At 41.9% G+C, this 26045-nt stretch overlaps 1 protein-coding gene across 1 annotated transcript in view; it reads left to right on the top strand.

The window, feature by feature from the left end:
- DNAJC10 (DnaJ heat shock protein family (Hsp40) member C10) overlaps positions 1-26045 on the top strand; it is a 130101-nt gene that overhangs the window by 12629 nt on the left and 91427 nt on the right. Inside the window, exons 2-6 of the mRNA XM_073633737.1 lie at positions 2830-3161; positions 16277-16445; positions 22262-22312; positions 25301-25383; positions 25501-25632. Coding sequence (XP_073489838.1) covers positions 2967-3161; positions 16277-16445; positions 22262-22312; positions 25301-25383; positions 25501-25632 — 630 coding nt within the window. The 5' untranslated portion in view covers positions 2830-2966. The remainder of the gene's footprint in view (positions 1-2829; positions 3162-16276; positions 16446-22261; positions 22313-25300; positions 25384-25500; positions 25633-26045) is intronic.

The raw sequence follows: 26045 nt of genomic DNA, 5'->3' as shown, positions 1-26045 counted from the left end.
CAAGTAGCCATGCCAGTGTACAGTGTGCTGTTCACTAGAACATGCACGCATCCACAGAATATTGCTACAAAGAGTCTGAAAGCACTGTGCAGGGAGGGAAAGACAAAATAATGTGAAAACTTGAAGTACAGCCAAAACTTTGTTTAGCTGTACTTTTCTCTTACGGATGACAGGAGTGCAGCTCCTTCTGTACTCCTGTGACCTGTTTTCAGCAGACAGCAGGCTGATGTCACAGAGCAGGTCCAGGATGGGAAAATATCACGGCCATATGGTTGGGATCCACCCAGATGCCTGGACCAGCGCCTGGCTCAGGGAGCTGCTCCCACAGCCCAGTTCTCCAGTAAGTGCAGGAGGGGTTGTAGAGCAGAGAGCTGAAAACTGAGAGATCAGTGGTCTTTGATCGCTCAGTTCTCAGTCTTAGAGCCAGCGGGGACAGATGCAACATCGGCCCGATGTTGCATCCACCTAGGTACAGTGGATATAAAAAGTTTACATCCCCTGTTAAAATGTCAGGTTTCTGTGATATAAAATGAAACAAAGATAAATCATTTCAGAACTTTTTCCACCTTTTTAATGTGACCTATAAACTATACAACTTGGTTGAACAACAAACTGAAATCTTTTAGTTGGAGGGAAGTAAAAATAAAATAATATGGTTGCATAAGTGTGCACACTCTTAAACTAGTACTTTGTTGAAGCACCTTTTGATTTTATTACAGCACTCAGTCTTTTTGGGTATGAGTCTATCGGTATGGCACATTTTGACTTGGCAATATTTGCCCTCTCCTCTTTGCAAAAACACTTCAAATCTGTTAGATTGTGAGGGCATCTCCTGTGCACAGCCCTCTTCAGATCACCCCACAGATTTTCAATCGGATTCAGGTCTGGGCTTTGGCTGGGCCATTCCAAAACTTGAATTTTCTGGTGAAGCCAATCCTTTGTTGATTTGGATGTATGCTTTGGGTCGTTGTCATGCTGAAAGATGAAGTTCCTCTTCATGTTCAGCTTTCTAGCAGAAGCCTGAAAGTTTTGTGCCAATATTGACTGGTATTTGGAACTCTTTATAATTCCCTCTACCTTGACTAAGGCCCCTGTTCCAGCTAAAGAAAAACAACCCCAAAGCATTATGCTGCTACCACCATGCTTCACTGTGGGTATGGTGTTCTTTTGGTGATGTGCAGTGTTGTTTTTTTACGCCAAACATATCTTTTGGAATTATGGCAAAAAAGTTCAACCTTGGTTTCATCAGACCATAACACGTTTTCCCTCATGCTTTTGGGAGACTACAATTTAGCCAGGCTTTGATGTTTTCCTTCCTAACAAAGGGCTTCCGTCTTGCGACTCTACCCCATAGCCCAGACCTATGAAGAATACGGGAGTTTGTTGTCACATGTACCACACAGCCAGTACTTGCCAGATATTCCTGCAACTCCTTTAATGTTGCTGTAGGCCTCTTGACAGCCTCCCTGACTATTTTTCTTCTTGTCTTGTCATCAATTGGGGGGGGGGGGAATTCTTTTGTACCCTTCTCCTGACTGATACAATGAGATCCCTCTGATGCTGTGTAAGCTCTCTGCGGACCATGGCTTTTCCTGTAGGATGTGACTAAGAAAATGTCAGGAAAGACCTACTAGAACAGCTGAACTTTATTTGGGGTTAAACATAGTCACTTTAAATGATGGCAGGTGTGTACTGACTCCTATTTAACATGAGTTTGAATGTGAGCAAAGGATCAGGTAAGGAAAAGATTGATCCTACTGTCCTCTGGAGTAAACAAGCACTTAATCCTTGCAGTGCGGGGCTTTTATTTCAGAGTTCAGCTTAAAATAAATAATGCTATCTTCTTTTACTTGTGCTTTACAAAACTAAGCATTTTTTTGTTTAGTTCTACTTTAATGGTTTGTTAAAGAGTTTCCTATTGTGTGCTTTAAATATGTATTTATTAGTTAATAAATAACCATAGTTGAAAAAATACATCTTCAATTGTATTTCTCTTTTTCCCGGGCAGCATCTGAGAGATGGGGCTCCTCCCACCTAAAACAGGAAACGCATTATAAAAAGCCTTCACATACCTTAGTTCTTGGGTTTCCTCTGGACCAGCAGGTGTTTGTTATTTTTCTTCACTAAGACCCCATACACAGTTAGATTTTCTGCAGATTTTTGTCTTCAGATCTACCAAAACCATGTAGTTTAAGGGCCTGCCTGATCATACAAATTGAAACTCCTAAGGTTTGACCTCATATTATATGGTTTTGGTAAATCTGAAGACAAAAATCTGCAGAAAATCTAATGGTGTGTATTGAATCTTATGCTGGCCATACACTATACGAAAAATCGGCCGAAAAATCGTTCGTATGGACACTTCGTTCGTTTTCCGGCAAGTTAGTGGGTACAAATCGATAATCGTTTGTGACGTTTTTGTGGAAAAAAAACAAACGGCATGTTTGGAAAATTTCTGCCGAACGTACGATAAATTGCAAGGTTAATGTGTTTCCCGTCCGAACTGCCTGCACTAGGTATATGTAAAAAAACGAACACAAAATTATTTATTCATGTCCACTGAACAGATTATCGGACATTATATGATGGCACGATCGTTTGCGGTCACGGTCAAACGTTCGTTTTTCGAAAATGGGTTCGACCGATTTTCTGTATAGTGTATGGCCAGCATTAGGCTCCTTTGTTTGCTGCAGGCGCCTTGCCAGGTCTCATAGGAGGCTAGGCATGCATGGGGAGGCCTGGTCTGGTACCACCCCCATCTCCAGCAATAAATAACCAAAGTTTAAAAAAATACATCTTCAATTGTATCTTTTTTTTTTATTTCTTCAGATTGAAGAACCAGAAGCAGTCAGCTGTAGAGAAGCCATCACCACGCACTTCAGTTAATTAAATCAGATGCAAAATGAACTAGTCGGTGTGCCTACAGACTGTCCCAATATTTTAATTCACCAACATATCTCTGGACCATGGAGCCTTCAAGTGCACAGAACTGTATTTTAAAGAGACAAGTTTTTTATTTGATTGTCATATCTTTGGCTGTGCTTGTCTGCATGGATGAAGACTACTATAGTTTACTTGGTGTATCCAGAGCATCTAGTAATAGGGAAATTCGACAGGCTTTTAAGAAGCTGGCACTGAGATTGCATCCTGACAAGAATAAGGTAAATGATCTTGCGTTTATTGTGATTCTGTTAAAAGTTGCATTCACATCAGAAAAATTGGAATTTATGTCATAATTTATTGAAATACATGACCCTTTTAGGGAGCTTCCCCTCATTGCTTGTCTTGGGGATCACACAAAATGTGTAATAACTCTCCATTGGGGGCTGTAGTTTTAACCCTTCCAGACTCTGCTGCTATTGTTGCTGTTTTAGTTACCACACAGGACATGGGTCCTGCAATGGGGCCACAGACCGTAATAAAAACCTGACAAATGTTCTTCTACTTCATTGGTTTATGCAAAACTAAATAGAACATTTTGGATGGAGCCTGGCTTTATCAAACTTAGGCCTCATATACACTGCTGCTGGTAAACAAACGTTGGGCAGTTGGGCATTTTTTTTCAACTGCTCCTGAACTCTCCTCTATGTTTTATCAGTACATGTATACAGGGTCATTTATAGTCATTTCTAGGCAATTGAGTTTAGAGGCTTTTTTTTGGAACCCAAAAAAAGCGTTCAGAAGCTGTGTTTTAGAGGCATTTGAAGCACCAAACGCGGCTACCTGCGTTTAGGCGCATTTTCGTCTAGAAGCATTTTTAAAGGGAAACATTTTATTTATTACTTTTGTGCCTGGAAAATGATAAAAAACACACCAAAAACTCAATTATCACTGCCTGCAAGCTTGATACACCATGTGATATCCCCCTCATCAGCCAATTATGCTGTACAATACACGACTTGCATTACTTGACACTGAAGTTGAGTCACCAACAGACGTTCCTCTGGTGGCACACTTTTCCTCATGTTGGTGTCCATGCGAACTACACGGGGTCTAACCTTTTCCAAGAGAACGTCAAAGGTGGCAATTGACATGCGTGTAAAATTTTAAAAAATTCTCTGGGTAATTACGCAGCTGAACATAAATATTAGACAGTATCCTGTGGACGTGCGTTGAGCCATCAATGGATGTGTCCAGTAGCGACAAACTCTGGTCCTCTCATGCAATTTTCTACATCTTTGGAGCCTCAGCAAAAGCAACATCAGGAGCATTTCCTCACACATGCTCATCAGGTGATCCATATTAACAAACCAACCAAAAAATAACAGCTAGCTACAAGCACACTGCTTTCTCAGCTGCTACTCACACTGTTCTCTTAGAGCCCTTTCACACTGGGGCGGGGGGCGGCGTCGGCGGTAAAACGCCGCTATTATTAGCGGCGTTTTACCGTCGGTATGCGGCCGCTAGCGGGGCGGTTTTACCCCCCGCTAGCGGCCGAGAAAGGGTTAAATACCACCGCAAAGCGCCTCTGCAGAGGCGCTTTGCCGGCGGTATAGCCGCGCCGTCCCATTGATTTCAATGGGCAGGAGCGGTAAAGGAGCGGTATACACACCGCTTCTTCACCGCTCCGAAGATGCTGCTGGCAGGACTTTTTTTACCGTCCTGCCAGCGCATCGCTCCAGTGTGCAAGCCCTCGGGGCTTTCACACTGAAATGCAAGCAGCGGCACTTTCGGGTCGGTTTGCAGGCGCTATTATTAGCGCAATAGCGCCTGCAAACCGCCCCAGTGTGAAAGGGCTCTAACAGAATGGCTGAAATAGTTAATAAATACTTGTTTTTAGTGCTTTCTAACCATTTGGGAGGGTCTCCTGAGGTTATCTTTAGTAAACGCTTCTGACCACAAACGCGGCTTGTAAACGCTGCTAAACACATTTTTAAACGTGGATTACTAGCTGTGATGTTCCAGTGTTCAGGAGTTGAGAGACATCCCGTGTACATGAAGCCTTAAAAAATCCTGGTGTTCAATGCATATGATTTTTTTTTTTTTTTTTTTTTTTTGGGGGGGGGTAAGTAATTTGTATTGCTTACTATGGAGTGACATTTATCCTGATAAATTTTCCCAAAGTTGACAACTTATCCCCTAATAGAAAATGGCAGTAATGATCACAGCAGGTAGGGTAGAAGTCAACTGGAGTAGTAGACCTTGAATGTTAGTGTATGTTGATAATGTCATGTTTAAATACCAGTTGAACTTTCAGTTTAAATTGGCTAAATACATTTCCAGGTGTAGCAATACAAAATGTGTGCAAAGTGGACAAATACAAATTGGTTGATTCGGCAGGGACTGGCCTAATTTTGTTCAGTGTGTGCTCATCCTTATTTAACGCATGTTGATTGTTAAAATGGACAAGTTGGAAAACTTTTGTGACTTGGCAGCTGCTGATCAGTTTATTCTGAGAGTGCTGGGTCCTGCAGTGTCCCGGCAGGGAGGATGGATTCCTCCATCCAACACATTTGTGTGTGTGTTGTGGGGTGTGTTGTGTTTTTTGTTTTTTGTTTTTTTTTTTCCAGGCCTCTGACAAAGGAATAATAAAATAATCTGTGGTCAGCTTTAGGCCCCTTTCACACTTATACGACTTGTCCCACGATTTTGTACTGCAAAATCGTATGACAAGTCTTTCTCCATGATTTTCAATGACTACCATTCATATCGGCACGACTTTAAGTTGTGCCGACTTCAAAGTAGTCCCTGCACTACTTTGGTCCAACTTCCATGTGAGTTGTACTCCATAGACCTCAAGTAGCCCTGCAAATCGTACCTGAATAATAGAGACACGATTTCAGTACGACTTTGTAAGCACAAGCTGTAAGCACAAGCCTCACACCATGTATGTTTTCATTTGTTAATGCCAAAGTTGTGGCAAAGTCGTACAAAGTAGTACTGATCCCAAATCGCGGGACTTTGAAGTCGTGTAAGTGTGAAAGGGGCCTTACAGTTGATTTTAATTTATAGAGCAGCCACAGCTGGAGTATAAATGCTCTTCCTCTGCCCACATATTTCAAAGAAGGACCCTTGTGCCCGGTACACATGATGAGATTATTGGACGAATGATCGTCCCGTGGTGTGTGTATATAATTTATTTTTTTTTTTGCATGTTAACCTCAGATCGAAGCTGAAGAGTTTACTAAAGTCACGAAAATTCTCGTAGGACAGAATAAAAATTCGGAAGTGATGTCAGGTGTTGTAATGCATTTGTATTTCATTTTCGAATGACAGCTGTACTTATTAAACGAAAATCGTACGATCTGGCATCGTCCAAAAAATTTTTTCGTGCATGTCCGATCAAATAATATCAGATGAAATGTCCTGATCACCTTTCGAAAGCTCTGTACTAATGATACAGTTATCGTAGAATCGCTTTGAATGTGGTATTTTTCCTGCGATTTTCTGATTGTGTGTACCAGGCATTGCTCTCTGTGTAGAAGCAGTTGTCTCTCTACAGAAGTCCAGCATGCCTCTACTGTGTCGGAACAAGAGATCTCAAATCGGCAAAGGTCGTTCTCTCTGCTGATTGAAGAGCTGCTGTGACTGTGCAGAAGGGTGTCTTGGACCAGTGGTTCTCAACCCTGTCCTAAAGTACCCCCAACAGGCCATGTTTTGGGAATTTCTCTTAGATAAAATAGCTGTCCAAAATACCAAGCCGTTGACTCAGATTTAAAGTCCTGTGCAAGATAAAGTAATACCTGCAAACTACCTCCAAATGGCCTGTTGGGGGTACTTGAGGACAGGGTTAAGAACCACTGTCTTAGACCACTGTTTTGGTCCTTCTCTTTAGCATGCCCAAGGGACAGGCTTTTCTATTCTGGCTGTGGCTGCTTTCTAAAGAAAATTAACTTTTAGACTTTGCACATCTTTTTGTCTTGATGTTGAAATGTAATTGGCTGATTTAGGCTGGGTTCACACTGGTGCACTGTGCGAGATCGATTGTGATATCTGTGCAATGCGATTTCAGCCATACAGATGAATTTGCATCGCATTTGGACCAAACTCGCACAGGACCCTTTATTATTTTTTTTTTTTTTTTTTTTTTTTGTCCGCACCAGAATCGGATTGCATGAGTGTTCACACCCATGCGATCGGATTCCTGTCCGAACTATCAGTTCACACTGTGATATGCAAACTGAAATGGGGGTGTCATTAACACTGTATTGACACTCCCAGCAGTTTGCATATGGCAGTGTGAACTGCCTAGCGAGGCAGATGCGATGCTGGGAACACTGCGAGGCAGGTGCGAACACTGCAGTGGATTTGCAGTGTTCCCGCATCGCAGCAATGTGAACCGGGACATAAACTGAAAGTTTGAGCTTTAAGTGAACTTGACCTGGCCTGTAATTTCCTGGGAAAATATATTACTAAATATAAACTTGCGCTGATGGAAACAACTAAGTGATAATGAAATGCAGCTGCTGTAGACAAGGTGCTAATCACTTGGATAAATGTGAATAAAAAAATCCAGCGCTGGCAACACAATATAAGTGAAATCAACAAAAAAGTCCAAATAAAAATCCAAATAAATGCAACTGAAGTGTTAGTCCACAATGAAGTAGGTGCAAAAAATGCTTCACAAACTTGCAGGAGTACAGTGACACCCCCTTTTGCATCCCCACTCACCAGAACAGGACGACCCCCAGCTTTGCAGTCCAGGGGTCACTTCAGGCTTGTAAATGGTATCCCACACACATGGATTAGTTTCAAAACATCAGATGGTGGATCGGTGTAAACATCAGATGATAGATTCCAATAGGAGGCTCTCAACAGGATATGCAGGCACCCAGAAATGAAAAGAGGATGGACAAATAGTAAAGTACTGTTCTAAAAGTTGACTTAATGCGCATAGGGATCGGTACTTACAAGAAGACGGTTAAAAACAGGCATGGATATAGAGCTGTAGATACAGGAAGCAGCCGTTCATAGCATGCGATCCACAGACCGGAAGTGACGTCAAACCAGGAAATTATGTCAATGCATTTCGCCCTCCCCCAGGGCATCATCAAGGTCCTTGGGGTCCAAGGGATACCTTGCTGCTAAGCACAGAGACCCGGGGCTGGGGTACAAGCCACAGGCGAATGTGATCTCCTTAACCACTTCAGCCCCGGAAGGATTTACCCCCTTCCTGACCAGAGCACTTTTTGCGATTCGGCACTGCGTCGGTTTAACTGACAATTGCGCGGTCGTGCGACGTGGCTCCGAAACAAAATTGACGTCCTTTTTTTCCCACAAATAGAGCTTTCTTTTGGTGGTATTTGATCATCTCTGCGATTTTTATTTTTTGCGCCATAAACAAAATAAGAGCGACAATTTTGAAAAAAACCCATTATTTTTTACATTTTGCTATAATTATTATCCCCCAAAAATATATAAAAAAAAAGATTTTTCCTCAGTTTAGGCCGATACGTATTCTTCTACATATTTTTGGTAAAGAAAAATCGTAATAAGCGTTTATTGATTTTGTTTGCGCAAAAGTTATAGCGTTTACAAAATAGGGGATAGTTTTATGGCTTATTATTATTTTTTTTTTTTTTTTTTATTGTGACTGCGACGTTATGGCGGACATGTCGGACATGTCGGACATTTTTGACACATTTTTGGGACCATTGTCATTTTTATACAGCAATCAGTGCTATAAAATGCATTGATTCCTGTATAAATGGCACTGGCAGTAAAGGGGTTAACCACTAGGGGGCGGGGAGGAGTTAAGTGTGTCCTAGGGGAGTGATTTCTAACTGTCAGGGGGATGGGCTGGTGTGTGACGCCACTGATCTCTGCTCCGATGACAGGGTGCAGAGATCCAGTGACACTTGTCACTAGGCAGAACGGGGAGATGCTGTTTACTGTTTATCTCCCCGTTCGTCCTCTCCGTGAGGTGATCGCGGGTATGCCCGCAGTGATCGAGTCCGCGGGACCCGCGACCCGACTCACGGAGATCGCGGCAGGCGCGCGAGTGCGCACACGGCGGCAAGTTCAAAGTAACCTACGGGTACGTTACTTTGCGCAGCCGTGCTATTCTGCCGACGTATATCTACAGGAACCGGTCGGGAACCGGTTAAAAAGAGATCAATCCAGCTGGTAAGCGGCAGTGTTTTTAATAACGGTGGAGGACCCTGTCTATCATACCCTGTCACATCTTTTTGGGTGTTTTTTGTCATGTCACCGTGGATCAGTCGGTTGAGGAACTTCTGTACGAACTGTAGCTTTAAGCTTTGTATATGTTGTGGAACATTTTCCTTTTTTAGCAACTCAACTGAGTGAAATGGACACTCAGAGAGCACTCCAGTTCCTTTGACTTGTGGTTTATTTGCATACCCACAAGCTTCACTTTTTTAATATTGCTATATCATTAGTCATTTGGAGGGTTTGTAGCTCTCATTGACTTATGCCTTAAGATTTATATGTCACTGTATACAATTTTTTTTTTTCACTATTAACATAGCGCAGCTTTTATATAACATGCATCTTCTGAGTTCCCTGTCAGACAGTGAGAGCTGCAGCTGACAGAGGGAAGTTTTTATTGTGTGCACAGGGAGTTAACTCTTAATTAACCAGGACATGCTCTTCTCTCCCCCCCCCCCCCCCCCTTTTTTTTTTTTTTTTTTTTTTTTCTACTTAACCCTTTCGTTTCAACCTGTAAAAGCACTTTTTAAAAGTTTCATCTCCCCTTTCCATGTTTCTATTTTAAATTATTAGCTTGAAACTTTTTTTTTTTTTTATAAAGCACATATGTACATTGTTATCTTTTTAAGAATTTGCTGTTTTAAAATACGTAGTTTTGGGTATATCTGTTTTATTTTAGATCAGTAAGAACTATAAATTGCTGATGCATTATGAGAAAAATGAAATGTATGCAAAAAAACAAACAAAACCTTTACTTCTTTTGTAAATAACTTTAACATTCTTTGTACCAAAAATGTAATTTTAATGGTGCAGTAACAAGCAGCAGAATAAAATGTATGTTTCCCCCCCCCCTTTAAAATGCAAATAAATTTTAAACATTCTCAGAGGACTTTAGGGTCACAAGAAATCAGTTTGTTCTCCAAAAAAAACAATATATGTATCAAATCTTTATCATAAGTAATTGCAAAGTTATAGACTCATAAACAGACACATAGCAGAAATGTGAAGTCTGGTCCATAGGGGGTAAACGAGTGAGGAAGCCGAAGTGGATAAACAAAGATTTGTGCAGACACCACTTGATGCACATTTTTAGGCCAGCTCTTATATTTCAGACCCACTACAGGTTCACTCAGGGCACCAGTGAGTTAATATGAATACTAGCTGTACACATACTTCAGTCCTTTTTTAGTGAGCTCATATCGCCAGCTGCAAAAGGCATGTTACACCCTTCTGCAAATGTGAGTGAAGTGTACACTGTACTGTATATTTGCAAACATGGCTAGCATCCTGTTCTCATTAGTTTTTTCCCTTGTTAGCCTTTCCCTTTACTGCCAAGTGTCATGCTGGAGGGGTGTGCCAGGACCAGGCCGAGTTTTACACATAAAGCATAACTAGAACTCATTGTTCATAGTTGATACTTGCTTCCAGAAAGAAGAAAAATATTAGGCATGTATCTAAAATTATAATGGCATTCGATTTTAAATTGGTAGATTGTGTGTTCCATAAATGGGAAGACTGGTTGAATGGTCTATAAAGGGTGAGTGTACCCCAGATAATATAGCATGTGTCTGGTCACATTGCTTTATTGATATTCAGATAGATGAAAATTCAGTAGGGGAGTCTCACCACTGTCAGAATACAATAGTGTAGTGGGGGGGATTCCCCCATCCAACTTGAATGTGTGGCTGGGGGAATTTTGTTCAGTTTTATTCGTTTAATCATCTGGCTAAAACCAAAACTGAACAATCTATGGCTAATTTTTACTATAGAGGTCTGTCAATGTTTACCAGTGTCCCTGATACACAGGGCCCGTATCCTCCATGTACAGATGTGTTTGTACTGCTAGATGTCCAGGGAGGCATATAAATGCAAGCAGCAGAAATGTAAATTTCTAAATTAAGTTATTTGATGAAGAGCATAGGAGTTTTGTTCATACACCACATTTATGGTTCAAACTCTACATCGCTGAACATATACTAAGTAGAAGTTAACTGCATATGAATGCATGTCTTTAGCCAAAGCAAGAGGAAGCAAGCCACATATTATTTAAAATGGCTTTATTGAGGCCTCATTTGTTTGGTACTTGCTTTAGAACAGGCTTAATATAATACTTCAAAGGAAGCTCCATCCAAAATAGGTTGGTGCCTCTGCAGTTGTGTTCTCAAGTGCTAACAGTGGCCCTTTTTACTATTCCTTTTTACTATTCTTGATGAGCTATTTATACATGCTCAAAAATGGGTAAATACGGAGCCTGGAGATATTTTAGTTAAACAACTTACTGACCGGAAAATTTACCCCCTTAATGACCAGGCCATTTTTTGCGAACTGACAATTGTGCGGTCGTGCGATGCTGTACCCAAACAAAATTGACGTCTTTTTTTTCCCCACAAATAGTTTTCTTTTGTTGGTATTTGATCACTCCTGCAGTTTTTATTTTTTGCGCTATAAACAAAACAAAAAAAAGACAATTTTTGCTATAATATCCCCCCCAAAAAAAATTTCTTCATCAGTTTAGGGCAATATGTATTCTTCATATTTTTGGTCTCTCTCTCTTCTCTCTCTTTTTCTCTCTCTCTCTTCTCTCTCTCTGGGTGGCCGGCAGACATCGCGGCCGCGCGCCTGCTATGGCTTCTTAAGGGAGCTGACGTACACCTACAGCGATTTTCAGGAACGCATTGACCTGCCCCCATATAACGATGAATATAAGTGGTTAAAGTGATACTAAAGTCTAATTTTTATTTTATTTTTTTTCGTTAAAAATAACAAACATGTTATACTTACCTGCTCTGTGTAATGGTTTTGCTCAGAGCAGCCCAAATCCTCCTCTTCTTGGGTCCATCCTTGGTGCTCGTGGCCCCACAGCAATCAGCTTGCTATGTGGGCACCCTTAACAAAGCTTCCTGTGTCCATTCAGACATGGAGCCGCAGGCCGGCCCGCCTTCTCCCCTCATTGGCTCACTGACTTTGACAGCAACGGGAGCCAATGGCACCACACTGCTTTCTCAACCACAGAGGAGGCAAGTCCCGGGCAGCCGAGTCTCTCAACATGAGTTGAGTCTCTTGCAACATTGCAAACAAGTATTGACCACGTCGCCATTTTTTCTAAAGTAAATATATTTCTAAAGGTGCTATTGACATGAAATTTTCACCACATGTCGGTAAAAACCCATGCAATCCATGAAAAAAAACAAATAAATTCAGAGATTTCAGTTGTGTATTAAAATGACACAGGGAAAAAGTCTTGAACATGCTAACTGAAATTAATTTTATACTTAGTACAAAATCCTTTGTTGGTAATGACAACTTCAAGACTTCTCTTGTATGGAGAAACTAGTATGGAGAAACCATGACCCTCAGTTTGTTTTGCATAGATTTTCTATTCAAGTCAGGTGATTGGCTGGGCCATTCTAGCGGCTTTATTTTTTTTCTTTGAAACCAATTGAGATTTTCTTTTGGCTTTGTGTTTTGGGTCATTGTCTTGCAGTAATGTCCACCCTTGTTTCATCTTCATCATCCTGGTAGATGGTAGCAGTTTTTTTTTTTTTTTTTAAATGTCTTTGGTACATTTTTCTATTCATCCTTCCTTCAATGACATGAAGTTTGCCAGTACCGTATGCTGAAAAAAGCCCACACCATTATGTTCCCTCCTCCAAACTTTCACAGGCTTGTCTAAATGTGCAGCAAAAGCGAAACAAGCTTCAACATGCTTTCTTCAGCAATGGGGTCTTGCATGGCGAGCAAGCATACAGGCCATGTCGGTTAAAGCGGAGTTCCACACAAAAATGGAACTTCCGCTTTTCGGAACCCTCCCCCCCTCCGGTGTCACATTTGGCACCTTTCAGGGGGGAGGGGGGTGCAGATACCTGTCTAAGACAGGTATTTGCACCCACTTCCGGCATAGACTCCCATGGGAGTCTATGCCTCTTCCTGTCCCTCCGCGCTGCCTCCTGGGAAACACACAGCTCCCAGGAGATAGCAGGGACCAGTTACGATGCGCAGCGTGACTCGCGCATGCGCAGTAGGGAACCGGAAAGTGAAGCCGCAACACTTCACTTCCTGATTCCCTCACCTAGGATGGCGGCGATAGCTGCCGAGAACCGAGCGTGTTCTCGGCGGCGTCTGTCGACATCGCTGGACCCTGGGACAGGTAAGTGGCCATGTATTAAAAGTCAGCAGCTGCAGTATTTGTAGCTGCTGGCTTTTAATATTTTTTTTTTTTTTTTTTCTGGCGGTTTAGGTGGACCCCCGCTTTAAGTGCATTACTTATTGTTTTCTTTGAAACAATTGTACCTGCTAATTCCAGGTCTTTCTGAAGCTCTCCACAAGTGGTCCTTGGCTCTTGGACAACTCTTCTGATAATTCTGTCAGAAATCTTGCAAGGAGTACCTGGTCTTGACTAGTTTATGGTAAAATTATGTTCTTTCCACTTACGAATTATGGCCCCAATAGTGCACAATGGACCATTTAGAAGTGTAGAATTCCTTCTGTAACCAATGCCATCAGTATGTTTTGCAACAATAAGGTTGCGAAAGTTTTCAGAGAGCTCTTTGCCTTTACCCATCTTGAGATGTTTCTTGTGTGACACATTTTTATAGGCCATCAGTTAAGACTGAAGAAGCTGATATTTATTTGCACTGACAAGGGGCAGGATTCCTTTTTGATTCCTTTTTAATTACTGATAGTTTTCAGTAGAGGTCGACCGATATATCGGCCGATATTTGGCGTCTTTTACTTAATCGGCATCGGCCGATTGTGCTGATAAAAAAGACCGATTATTACTTCAGCTGGACTTGCAAATGACTTCTGTAATAGAAGCCTGAAGTCTTCTGTGAAGCAACTTCTCTCCTCTCTGGGCAGCCTGCCAAATCTGATAAAAGAACCTGAAGAGATACAATGTTTACACTTATCAATGAGCTGAACTCCGTGTGTAGAAGCTCTCAGTTTAACCATTTAAAGACTAAATCTTTTCTGACACTTTTTTTTTTTTTTATTATTATTATTATTATTTTTTTTTTTTTAGCAGAGACCCTAGGGAATAAAATAGCGGTTGTTGCAATATTTTATGTCACGGTATTTGCGCAGCGGTCTTCCAAGCGCTATTTTTTTTTAGAATACACTAATGAATTAAAAAAAAAAAAAACTAAGCAGTAAAGTTAGCCCATTTTTTTTCGTCCAAAAGTTTTGATTACCTGTTTTTGTGTATTTAATATTTTTAAGATATAGTTTTGTTTTTTATCTAAATTATACATACAAGTGAACTGATTGGAGGTTTGTTTTGTTTAATAAATGTTTAAATGTAAAACATTTTCTGTATCACTTAAGGTTGCTTTCACACTGGAGCGGGAAGGCGTTGACGGCAAAACGCTGCTAGCGGCGCTTTACCGTCATTTTAGTGGCGCTATCCGGCTGCTAGCGGGGCGCTTATAAACCAGCTAGCGGCCGAGGAAGGGGTTAAATGTGCCCCTGAAGCGCTGCTGCCGAAACGCTTTACAGGCACTTCGGCAGCGGTGCGCATTCATTTCAATGGGTAGGAGTGGTGGAGGAGCGGTATACAGCGCTCCAAAGATGCTGCTTGCAGAACTTTTTTTTAACATCCTGCCAGCGCATCGCCTCAGTGTGAAAGCACTCGAGCTTTCACACAGACTGCAGGGGAGCCGTTTTGCAGCCACTTTACAGGCGCTATTTTTAGCCCAAAAGCTCCTGAAAAACTCCCCATTGTAAAAGGGGTCTAACTGTTAGATTTTATGAGATGAAGGGGAAAAAAAAAAATTAAAAATAAAATCGGCCTAATATATCGGCCTAAAAAAATCGGCATCACATATCGGCCACCGCGATTTCTAAATATCGGCATCGGCCAGAGAAAAACCCATATCGGTCGACCTCTAGTTTTCAGCTGGTGTTTTGGCTTTCCATGCCTTTTTGCACCACCCTTTCTTCATGTGTTCAATACTACCTGTGTCATTCCATTTCTATTACCCATAACTTAATTTCTGAACTTATTTGTTTTGGTTTCTTTGTATGTATGGATTGCATGGGTTACTACTGCCATGTGGTGAAAACGTAATGTTAATAGCACCTTTTAGAAATATATTCACCTAGAAAGATAGTGACATGTTCAATACTTATTTTACCCCTTGTATACTCATTAAAGTAGCTATCCTCAAGTGATACACAGAAATGAAATCCCCCTGCTTACATTGTACCTATTTATCTGCAGTCTTCTCTTCTCAACAACCAAAGTCCAGAATTTATAAAGCTTGTCTGAGCTGCCAGAAAACAGGGGATGGAGAGCTGAAGTTACACTCTGCAGAGCTCAGTGAGGAGAGCTCTGAGAGCTGATTTGTCAAGCCTGCATTAAGATAAAAAAACAAAAAACCTTCTGACTTTACAACCCCTTTAACCTCCCTGGCGGTATGATTATTTCGGATTTTAGGTGCTGAAAGCGGTACAATTATTTTGCATGGAAATTTGGCGTTTTATATTGTAGGTCTGTAAATCTTAACAATAACACACTTAAATCTGTCCAAACCAGAGTCTAGTAGATATCCCGGGTATGATAAAGTTTGAAACACAAAAACATAAATTATAATATAATAAATAAAAATAAATAATAAAAAAAAAAAAATAGTAATAAAATAAATTTCCCCACAATTCACTATCGCTCAATTCTGCAAGTGTTCTAATTTACTATCGCTGTTTTCTAGCTGGTCTAAAGCCACTTTTGACGTAAAGGGATACTTTTTGGTTGCTATGGACAATCTCCAGTTACCAGGCAGAAAGAACAGTGTATATCACATAAAACTGCATGCAGGGCATGGGCCAAAGCACTGGGGACAAAAGGGATGTGAAATCATTTCATACAGTACTGTAATCTGTAAGATTACAGTACTGTATGTGTTATGATTTTTACTGTTTTTTTTAATTTGCCGCCAGGCTCCGCCCCCGTGCGTCGCACCGCTCGCAGGGAACGGAGCCTGGTAACGCCGCCCCAGGATCCTGCAATGCGATCCCGAGTGTGGCTCGGGGTTACCACTAATGGTCCTGAATTTTAACCCCGAGCCACACTCGGGAAAACCGCAAGGGAGGTTAAGGTAGTGTGGTGCAATACATTTAGTTTTATTCTTCCAGTTTACTTCTGATATACATTTCATTTTGTTCCTTCTAGAATGATCCTGATGCACATGACAAATTTTTAAAAATAAATCGGGCTTATGAAGTTTTAAAAGATGAAGATCTCAGAAAAAAATATGATAAATACGGAGAAAAGGGTTTGGAAGATCAGCAGCAGCAGGGAGGCCGCTATGAGAGCTGGCACTATTACCGATATGACTTTGGTATGTATATGCTTCCTATTTTCTCCTGAAACTGTGTAATATTACTTCAACCTGACTTGCTGCATACTTGTTCCATTTAAAGTTTCAGTGAGTCAAAGGGGGAGATGTACTAAAATTGGTGCACACAGAATCTGGTGCTGCTGTGCATAGTAACCAATCCGCTTCTAACTTCAGCTTATTCAAGTAAGCTTTAACAATAAAACATAGAAACTGGTTACTATACACAGCTGCACCAGATTCTGTGTGTACCAATTTGGGCAAATCACAGCCAAAGTTTAAGTCGGGCAACAAGCGTTTTTAAGTGGCCATCACTAGCAGGTCACAGTGGTAGAGATTTCCTTGTCAAAAGAAGTTTATTGAGTATACAATATTATAAAGATACATAAAGTAAGTTTACAAGGATCTATAAAGTAAGCTCATTGTTTTACAGTAGGGTTTATATAGGTAAATATCATGAAATTTCAAATATTAAACATTGGGTTCACGTAAACCTAAATTAAAGATATATATCATTTCCTTAGTTACTTTTGTAGGTATTTAAATGATTTATACCTACTATACATATTGTTTACAAAGTGGTAGAGATTTCATGGTCCGAAATATTTCTTTACTAAGGGAGGTTCTGTGCCATGCCTGTGTGGTTGTGGAACATGAAACCATTCAAAAAAGGCTGTACTATCTTTCTTCCAGTCCTGTTGACCGCTATTATTGAAAGTGACAATAAAAGAAAATCCCAAAATTTGGGTTGTCCTCAGAAAAGCAATAGGTGGGAAATCTTCCAATGGGCACATTAGTTCTGGTGACCTGGGGGTCTCCTAGGGATTCCCTTAATTTTGAGGCATTTCCTCTTACTTCTGTTTTGGCTATGGGGCAGGAAGTGAAGGGAAGTCTCCCCAATGGGACACAGATGGCAAAAATACTTGACATGGGTTATAACCAACGCTTACTCTATCCAAAATAGGGGGAATTTAATTTTTTTTTTCTACAGTTCTAATTTAAAGCAGAGCCCCACCCAAAAGGGGATGCTGTTCTTATTTGCCTCCTCCACTGTCACATTTGGCACCTTTCAGGGAGGGGGGAGCGGGTACCTGGTTTTGACAGATAACCGCTCCCACTTCTGGCTTATCTCGCCACGTCGGCAGGCAGTTCGGCCGCCCTCCTCCACTCACCCATCACCCCCCCTCCCCCCACTGCAGGGCTATTCACAAAGCCCAGCGCGCTTTGCACATGCACAGTAGGGAAGCGGCTGTGAAGCTGCAAGGCTTTACTGCCGGTTTCTCTTAGTGGAGATTGCGGCAGCGACAGCCGATTGAAAACCACCTGTTTTCTGGACAGGTAAGTGTCCTAATATTAAAAGTCAGCAGCTGCAGAATTTTTTTTTCTGAAAGAGCCGTTTTCCAAATGACAAACTGCTATCTACTCCTTTTTTAGTCTGCTCGGTTTGTTCTGTCACAGGTCTTTACACTCCAGGATGTTATTGTCCAAGTCTCATACTTTTAGGTCACCTTGTTTTATTACAGTTGATTGAGCAGCAGCCAAGCCGAGAACAAGTTGCAGGAACAGATGCAAACTGAATAGTATCAAAAACACGGTGAATGTTGCCTCAAAGCGGTATTAAATGCAAAACCAAAAATGTCATCAGTGAAAAGAAAGGAACACCACTCACCGACTCAATGCATGAATATGTGAAGGGGTGTGGCTGGAGCGACACTGGCTGTGGCAATAAATCTACTTTAACCACTTGATGCCCGCCATATAGCAAAATTACGGCGGAAAAGGGGTTTCAATACCCTGACCAGACGTCGTATGACTTCTTCAGGATATTAAGCCGCTGCGCGCCCCCGGGGGCACGCATCGCAGCGTTCGTTGTTGCGGTGTGTCAGTCTGACACACCGCAACTCCAACTCCAATCTAGGTAAAGAGTCTCTGACGGAGACTCTTTACCACATGACCAGCCATGTCCAATCACGGCTGATCACGATGTAAACAGTAAGAGCCGGTGATCGGCTTTTCCTCACTCGCGTCTGTCAGACGCAAGTAAAGGAGAGACGATCGGCTGCTCCTCTGACGGGGGGGTCTGTGCTGATCGATTATCAGCGCAGCTCCCCCCAGGATGCCCACACTGGACCACCAGGGATGCCCACCACCAGGTATGCCACCCTAGACCCCCAGGGATGCCAATCATTGCCCACAATGGGCATCACTGATTGGCAGGCATTATTGTTTGGAACTGGCATCCATCAGTACCCTATGTTACAGTACATCAGTGCCTGCTATCAGTGCCCATCCATGCCACCTATCCATTTCGCCTATCAGTGCCCATCCATGCCGCATATTAGTGCCCATCAATGCCACCTCATTGGTGCCACCTCATCTGTGCCCATCAGTGCCGCCTTATCAGTGCCTGGCAGTGCAGCCCCATCAGTGCCCATCAGTAAAGGAGAAAACTTACTTATTTACAAAGTTTCGTACCTGAAACAAAAGAAAACATTTTCTTTTCAAATTTTTTTTTTTTTTTTTTTATTTAGCAGAAAATAAAAATCCCAGAGGTGATCAAATACCACCAAAAGAAAGCTCTATTTGTGGGAACAAAATGATAAAAAAAAATCAGTTTGGGTACAGTGTAGCATGGCCGCGCAATTGTCATTCAAAATGCGACAGCGCTGAAAGCTGAAAATTGGTCTGGGCAGGAAGGTGTATAAGTTCCCTGTATTGAAGTGGTTAAAGAAGTTTGCCTTTCAGCTCATTAAAGAGGAAGTAACCCTGATGGGTTTTACTTCCTCTTTTGTTTACTGCAGGTAAAAGCATAATGGGCTAGTATGCATCGCATACTAGCCCATTATGTGGCACTTGCCTGCAAAGGAAGCCCCCCGCTGCAGGAAGTGTCCAGCTTCGCCCCTCTTCCTTCCAGGGCCGTGGACTTAGGCTCTGTTACTGGTCAGTGTCATGTGACGTCACTCCCGTGCATATGCGCAGGAGCTGACGGTCACGGCATGGGCACTATAGAAGCGGCACAATCATGCCCTTTCTCCAGTGCGCCTTCGCCGATGATGTTGGCGCAAGCGTATATGGCAAATATCGTACGGTTTAGAAGATATTTCCAGTACCTACAGGTAAGCCGCCTTATAGGCTTACCTGTAGGCAAAAGTGGTCTGTAAGGGTTTACAGCCACTTTAAGGCTGGCCATAGACAGAGCGATTTGCATTAAAAAAAAGATCCTCAATTTCCCCATCAACACAGTCAGTGTTGATGGGTGGAATCCCTCCCGCGGAGCAATTGTTTTCTCCTGTGAGGGTTGGGCAAGCTGTCCCCACCGGGAGAACACAGTGATTATTGCCAGTGGCTATACCAGCTGCTAGTAATAATTGTATGTACAATCTGATAGGCTGGTTGTACCCAAGTTGATCGATCAATCAACTTTGGTACATTCAGTACATTTCCCTCTGAATTGGCCAAGATTCGAACTATCTAATCTATGGCTGGCTTATGAATGTGACAATATGCTAGGCTTTGCGTGGTTAAGGGCCCTAAATATATGGGTGAAAGGTGACCTCTAGACCCCTAAAAGTTGTTTAGCTGGAAACTTTCAGTTTTGATGTTTGCTGCAAAGATAGCAAACTCTTTAGCCTTCTATAAACGTGCCTTATACAGTGCCTTGCAAAGGTATTCACCCCCTTGGCATTTTTCATGTTTTGTTGCCTCACAACCTGGAATTAACATGGATTGTTTGAGGATTTGCATCATTTAATTTACAGAACATGCCCACAACTTTGAAGATCTTCGCCTTTTTTTTTTTTTTTTTTTTTTTTTTAAATTGTAAAGCGAACAACAAATAAGACAAAATAATAGAAAAAGTCAATGTGCATAACTATTCACACCCCTAAAGTCAATACTTTTGTAGAGCCACCTTTTGCGGCTATCACAGCTCCAAGTTGGATAAGTCTCTATGAGCTTGCCACATCTTACCACTGGGATTTTTGCCCGTTCCTCCTTGCAAAACTGCTCCAGCTCCTTCAAGTAGCATGGTTTGCGCTTGTGAACAGCAATCTTTAAGTCTGACCACAGATTTTCTATTGGATTGAGGTCTGGTCTTTGACTAGGCCATTCCAACACATTTACATGTTTCCCCTTAAACCACTCAAGTGTTTCTTTTAGCAGTGTGTTTGGGGTCATTGTCCTGCTGGAAGGTGAACCTCCGTCGTAGCCTCAAATCACACACAGAGTGGTACAGGTTTCGCTTACGAATATCCCTGTATTTAGCACCATCCATCTTTCCCTCAACTCTGACCAGTTTCCCAGTCCTGACTGAAAAACATCCCCACAGCATGATGCTGCCATCACCATGTTTCACTGTGGGGATGGTGTTCTTTGGGTTATGTGACGTGTTGTTTGCGCCAGACATAGCGTTTTCTTTGGTGGCCAAAAAGTTCAATTTTAGTCTCATCAGACCAGAGCACCTTCCTCCATACATTTTGGGAGTCTCCCACATGCCTTTTCACAAACTCAAAACGTGCCATTTTGTGTTTTTGCTGAAAGTAATGGCTTTCTTCTGGCCACTCTGCCATAAAGCCCAACTCTATGGAGCGTACGGCTTATTGATGCCCTATGTACAGTTACTCCAGTCTCTGCTGTGGAACTCTGCAGCTCCACGAGTGTTACCTTAGGTCTCTGTGTTGCCTCTCTGATTAATGCCCTCCTTGCCGGTCCGTGAGTTTTGGTGTGCGGCCGTCTCTTGGCAGGTTTGCTGTTGTGTCATGTTATTTCCATTTTGTTATTATAGATTTGATGGTACTCCTTGGGATCATCAAAGATTTTGATTTTTTTTTTTTTTAACCTAACCCTGACTTGTACTTCTCAACAACATTGTCCCTTACTTGTTTGGAGAGTTCCTCGGTCTTCATGGCAGTATTTGATTAGTGGTGCCTCTTGCTTAAGTGTTGCAGCCTCTGGGGCCTTTCAAAAAGGTGTGTATATGTAATGACCGATCATGTGACACTTAGATTACACACAGGTGGACATCATTTCACTAATTATGTGACTTCTGAAGGTAATTGGTTACACCAGAGATTTTTATGGGCTTCATAACAAAGGGGGTGAATACATACGCACATGCCAATTATCAGTTTTTTTTTATTTCTGAAAAATAGTTTTATGTATATATTTTTCTGATTTTAGTTCACCAACTTAGACTATTGTGTTGTGTTCTGATCCATCACATATAATTCAGATTAAAAAAACATTGAACTATGTAATGTAACAAAATAGGTAAAAAGCCAAGGGGGGGGGGGGGGGGGTGTGAATACTTTTGCAAGGCACCATAAATTACTAGATGCGAAACATTTTGGAATACCTGCTGCCTATGTCTATCAAGAGAAGTGATTTAATGTGGAGTGGAAATTTTCAATGTTTAAAGCAGGTCTAGCATCTGATATTATTTAACATAAGGTACAGTATGCAATGCTAAATTGCATGCAACACTTACAGGTATTTATTATGTCTTCCAGAGTTACTTTATTTCTCCCCAGGCTGGCACTCTTTGTTGATGCCATCATCGGGGTCAACATCTACTTCCTGGCCTTGCTATAATGGTGTTGTAAACCCTGAGGCCTATTCAGTAGCCTTTATGTTCACAAAAAGTCCCCAATGTTTTACATGTACTTTAGTTCAGTCAACCCAATAGTTAGTGATTCCAATTTTGCAGAAAGAGTGTTGCTGTATATTATGTCAGGAATGTAATCTTGCTGCCGATAAATCCACTATAACACATATAACACAGTTCAGTACTGGTTAATCTAATTTGCACTTTTATTTTTCAGGTATTTATGATGATGACCCTGAAGTCATCACCTTGGATAGAGGAGAATTTGGTAAATAAACCTCATTAGCCTAATTTTTCTTCTCCAGAGAGATCTACAACAAGGTCTCTTAAATTTGTGTGCATTTATAAGCAAGCAAAGGGTAATTGGGGCTTGATTTTTTTGGGCTGTGTATCAGAACTGAAGCTATGTCTATAGCTATCACTCACATAGGGGTTGATTTACTAACGGCAAATCAACTTGCACTACAAGTGCATTGTAAGTGCAGTCGCTGTAGATCTGAGGGGAAGATCAAAATTAGGAGTAGCTCTGCCCCCCTCAGATCTACAGCGACTGCACTTCCAAGTGCACTTGTAGTGCAAAGTGGATTTGCCTTTAGTAAATAAACCCCATAGTGTAATTTTTCAAGTGAAATAAGGAGTCTAAGCGGTTACTGAGACAATATGTCACTTTTACTTAAAGTGTTTGTTTGTTAACCCCCCCCACCACCCCCCCCCCCCAAAAAAAAAAAAATACAGAGCCTGGTCCTTTAAAGCAGATTAAACAGCACAGTGCTTGTGCTGTGTAATCTGCCCCCCTCTAAACTGTAAACCTAACCCCCCCCCCCCATCGGTCTGCTCCGCCCTGATCACCTTGGTCAAAGTGCGTCCCTCTGTCATACGCTGCCATGCTCTGCTCTCCTCTCTCTCCTCACCCCCTCCTTTCTGCCTGTCAGCTCCCTCTCTGTCTCCGTCCCGCCGCCGCTATTATTGAAAATTAACCTAAAATTGTCACTGCCAGCCTCTCTATTAGAGGCTGGCATACAACACTGTGTAAATTCTTTCTAAAAACGAGCAGTGTAAATAGCCATTTAGAGCTATCTTCAGGCCGGTCACGTGACTCGTGGATGCTTTACAGCTCCGATACACGGCTACTGCAGGAGTAGCTGAGCGGCCACAGGATTTCCCCGGCTGACATCGGAGGGAGATCACAGTCCCTCCTGCAGTAGCCGTGTATCGGAGCTGAAAAGCGGTCATGAAAAGAGTCATGTGACCAGCCTGAAGGCAGTTCTATATAGCTATTTACACTGCTCGGTTTTAGAAAGGATTTACACAGTGCTGTATGCAAGCCTCTAATAGCAAGGCTTCACAAACGCTTTAAAAAAAAAAAGAAAAAACGTCCTTCAGGGCCCTTTCACACAGGCTTTCTGATCAGGTCCGCCTGTCAGTGTTTCAGGCGGACCTGATTGGATGCTCCATTCACTCCTATGGAGCAGATGTCAGCGGTGACATGTCTGCTGCTATCCGATCCTGTCTGTGAAATCCAGACAGATGGCGACCCTATTTTTCCATTTGTCTGGCGGATCAGATGAAACCGGACAGGTGGTCAGTTTTCATCCGATCTCCCCATAGAGGAGAAATGGGCTCTGACAGGTTCGTCTCGCCACAGTGAGCGGAGACAGACCTGTCACCTGCCTGCTTAGTGGAGATCAGCTGACCTATCACCTGCTGAGCAAAGGGGAGTCTGCTGGGTGGACCACCCCTGTGAAAGGACCCTTAGGTGATAGTGTTACAAGCTTGTGGGCAAATGTAAAAAATTGCATTCTAAATTTCCAGAAATTGCAATCTAAGTGGATTGCTTTGAATGTGATAGAAGCTGTCGTGTGGCGATTGCATGCACAAACAAGTCAATGATATGATGGAAATGATTGTACGATGATTGCAAACGCAACCTGGACATTCTTTCTGACCCTTGTATATGCAGTAGGATGTGGTTCAGCTTTCTTGTGCTTTGTTGCATCATACTTGTGGGGGGGGGGGGGGAGATGTTAAAAAAATTGATACAAACATACATATAGACTAGGGTTCCTCTAAGTAACTAGTGTTTCCTTTGATCAATGACCTATTTTTGCCTCTGGCAAGTTCTCACTCACATCATTGATCCTTTTAGCTATCTGTAAGGGGATAGTTCTTAAAAACCACAAGTGTGTGAAGCATTCTTCCCTCTGACCATCACACTACTGTATCATGAGTTATAGACATAGTAATGTTTAGCAGGGTTCCTTGAGACCAGAAAGGTATTTCAAGGGTTCCTCTGTGTTGAAAAGGTTGAGAGAGGCTGATATAGACATTAGATGTCTGTTGCCCCTTCCTGAAAGATCTCAGGGCTGTAGGTAGCCAGACACCTGGTCAGTGGCCATCAGGAAAACATGAGCTATTGAATAAGTTTTGAAACCTCTTCCAGAAAGTACTGTTTGCTCCTGATAAATTATTGCATGCTTCTCTCCTCTTTCCTTTTCCCTCTTCTCTCCATAGATAGTAACTCGTATTTACACCTCTGCAGACCAAGGATGGACAGATCATACCTGCATGCCTGTCTGACTAGCTCAGGATTGTGGGTTCTTAAAATTTAACTTAAAAGTATTACTAAACCTGGGACCCTGCATTCACTATATCTGGACTCCTACAGTACACAGAACATGGAAATGAAATTATTTTTGTCAATATAAACGGCTAAATACCTTTTCTCATCAGCGGTATATAGCAGTTTAGTGACTTCTATCAGTGTGAGGCTGAGCACTGGTTAAAGCTTGTAGGAGGAGTTTTCATTTCATTTGACTGTCCTATGAGGCTGCAGGACACCTGACCCTCTGGACAGTGCTGATTGGCCCCGTGCTGATAACATGCACCCTCCCCCCAAAAAAATAAAATAAACCTCTCTTGCAATACACACCAAACTGAGCATGTGCAGAATGCCCCCAAGGCTCTTATTGAGGACTGAGTGCGAAGGGAAGGATTGGATAATCCAGAATCAAACAGACTTTTTAACCATGCTCAGGATTAACCCTTTAGGTTCCACAGAGAGTAAAACAAGTATGCTTTACTGCATTTACACACTGATTTTACTGTTGTGGGTTTAGTAACACTTTTTAACTGAATTTACCATGTGCAGTTTCCATCTTTACAGTTTTTTTTTTTCACATAGCATAGAATAAATGCCTGAATTATGTAGAAGTTATCCAATTTGTTATTAAAGTTTTGCTTGTTTCCCCCTCAATAGATGGGGCCATAAACTCCGGAGAACTGTGGTTCGTTAATTTCTATTCGCCTCGCTGCTCCCACTGCCATGATCTTGCTCCCACAGTAAGCAGTGCTCTATATAACTGGTTATGATGTTTTGACATGCTGTTCATTTGTTGTTTAAAGGAGGAATTTTCTCCCTTGAAATCCTTGTAATAAGTGTTATTTTTTTCCCTCTAGTGGAGAGAGTTTGCCAAAGAGATGGACGGTCTTATTCGTGTTGGAGCAGTAAATTGTGGAGATGACCGCATGCTTTGCAGAAGCCGAGGAATTAATAGTTATCCAAGCCTCTACATATTTAAAGCTGGAATAGTAAAGTGTTTTTTGTTTCTTTCTAAGCATTTCTTTTGTGTGACAGCATGCATACTTTGAGTGTAACTCCAATTTTGTTGAAAAAAGAACTCAATCCCCATTTAGTTGATCTGTATTTATTACAGTGATTTTAACAAATGCAGCAGATTTTTCTACCTGTTCCTCTTCTGAAAAAAACTGTTGTCTATTTCACCATTTTCTTTTCCAGACTGTTTGGGTTCACACTGGTGTGATGCATCACACCTGAATCGCAGACAGATCACACTGCCCTCCTGCGAATCGCTGCGGGTGTCAATAGAAATTTAATGACACCCCCAGATCGGATTGCAGTGCGAACTTTGAAATGGTGCAGGAATCGGATCACGTATGTGTGAACACCCGTGTGATCCTATTCCAGTGCGGATCAATAATAG

This window comes from Aquarana catesbeiana, linkage group LG06 (genome assembly GCF_042186555.1).
Source record: "Aquarana catesbeiana isolate 2022-GZ linkage group LG06, ASM4218655v1, whole genome shotgun sequence".
In the NCBI taxonomy this organism is placed as follows: domain Eukaryota; kingdom Metazoa; phylum Chordata; class Amphibia; order Anura; family Ranidae; genus Aquarana; species Aquarana catesbeiana.
The sequence above is the reverse complement of the archived record's forward strand: the minus strand, read 5'-3'. Positions and strand labels throughout refer to the sequence as shown.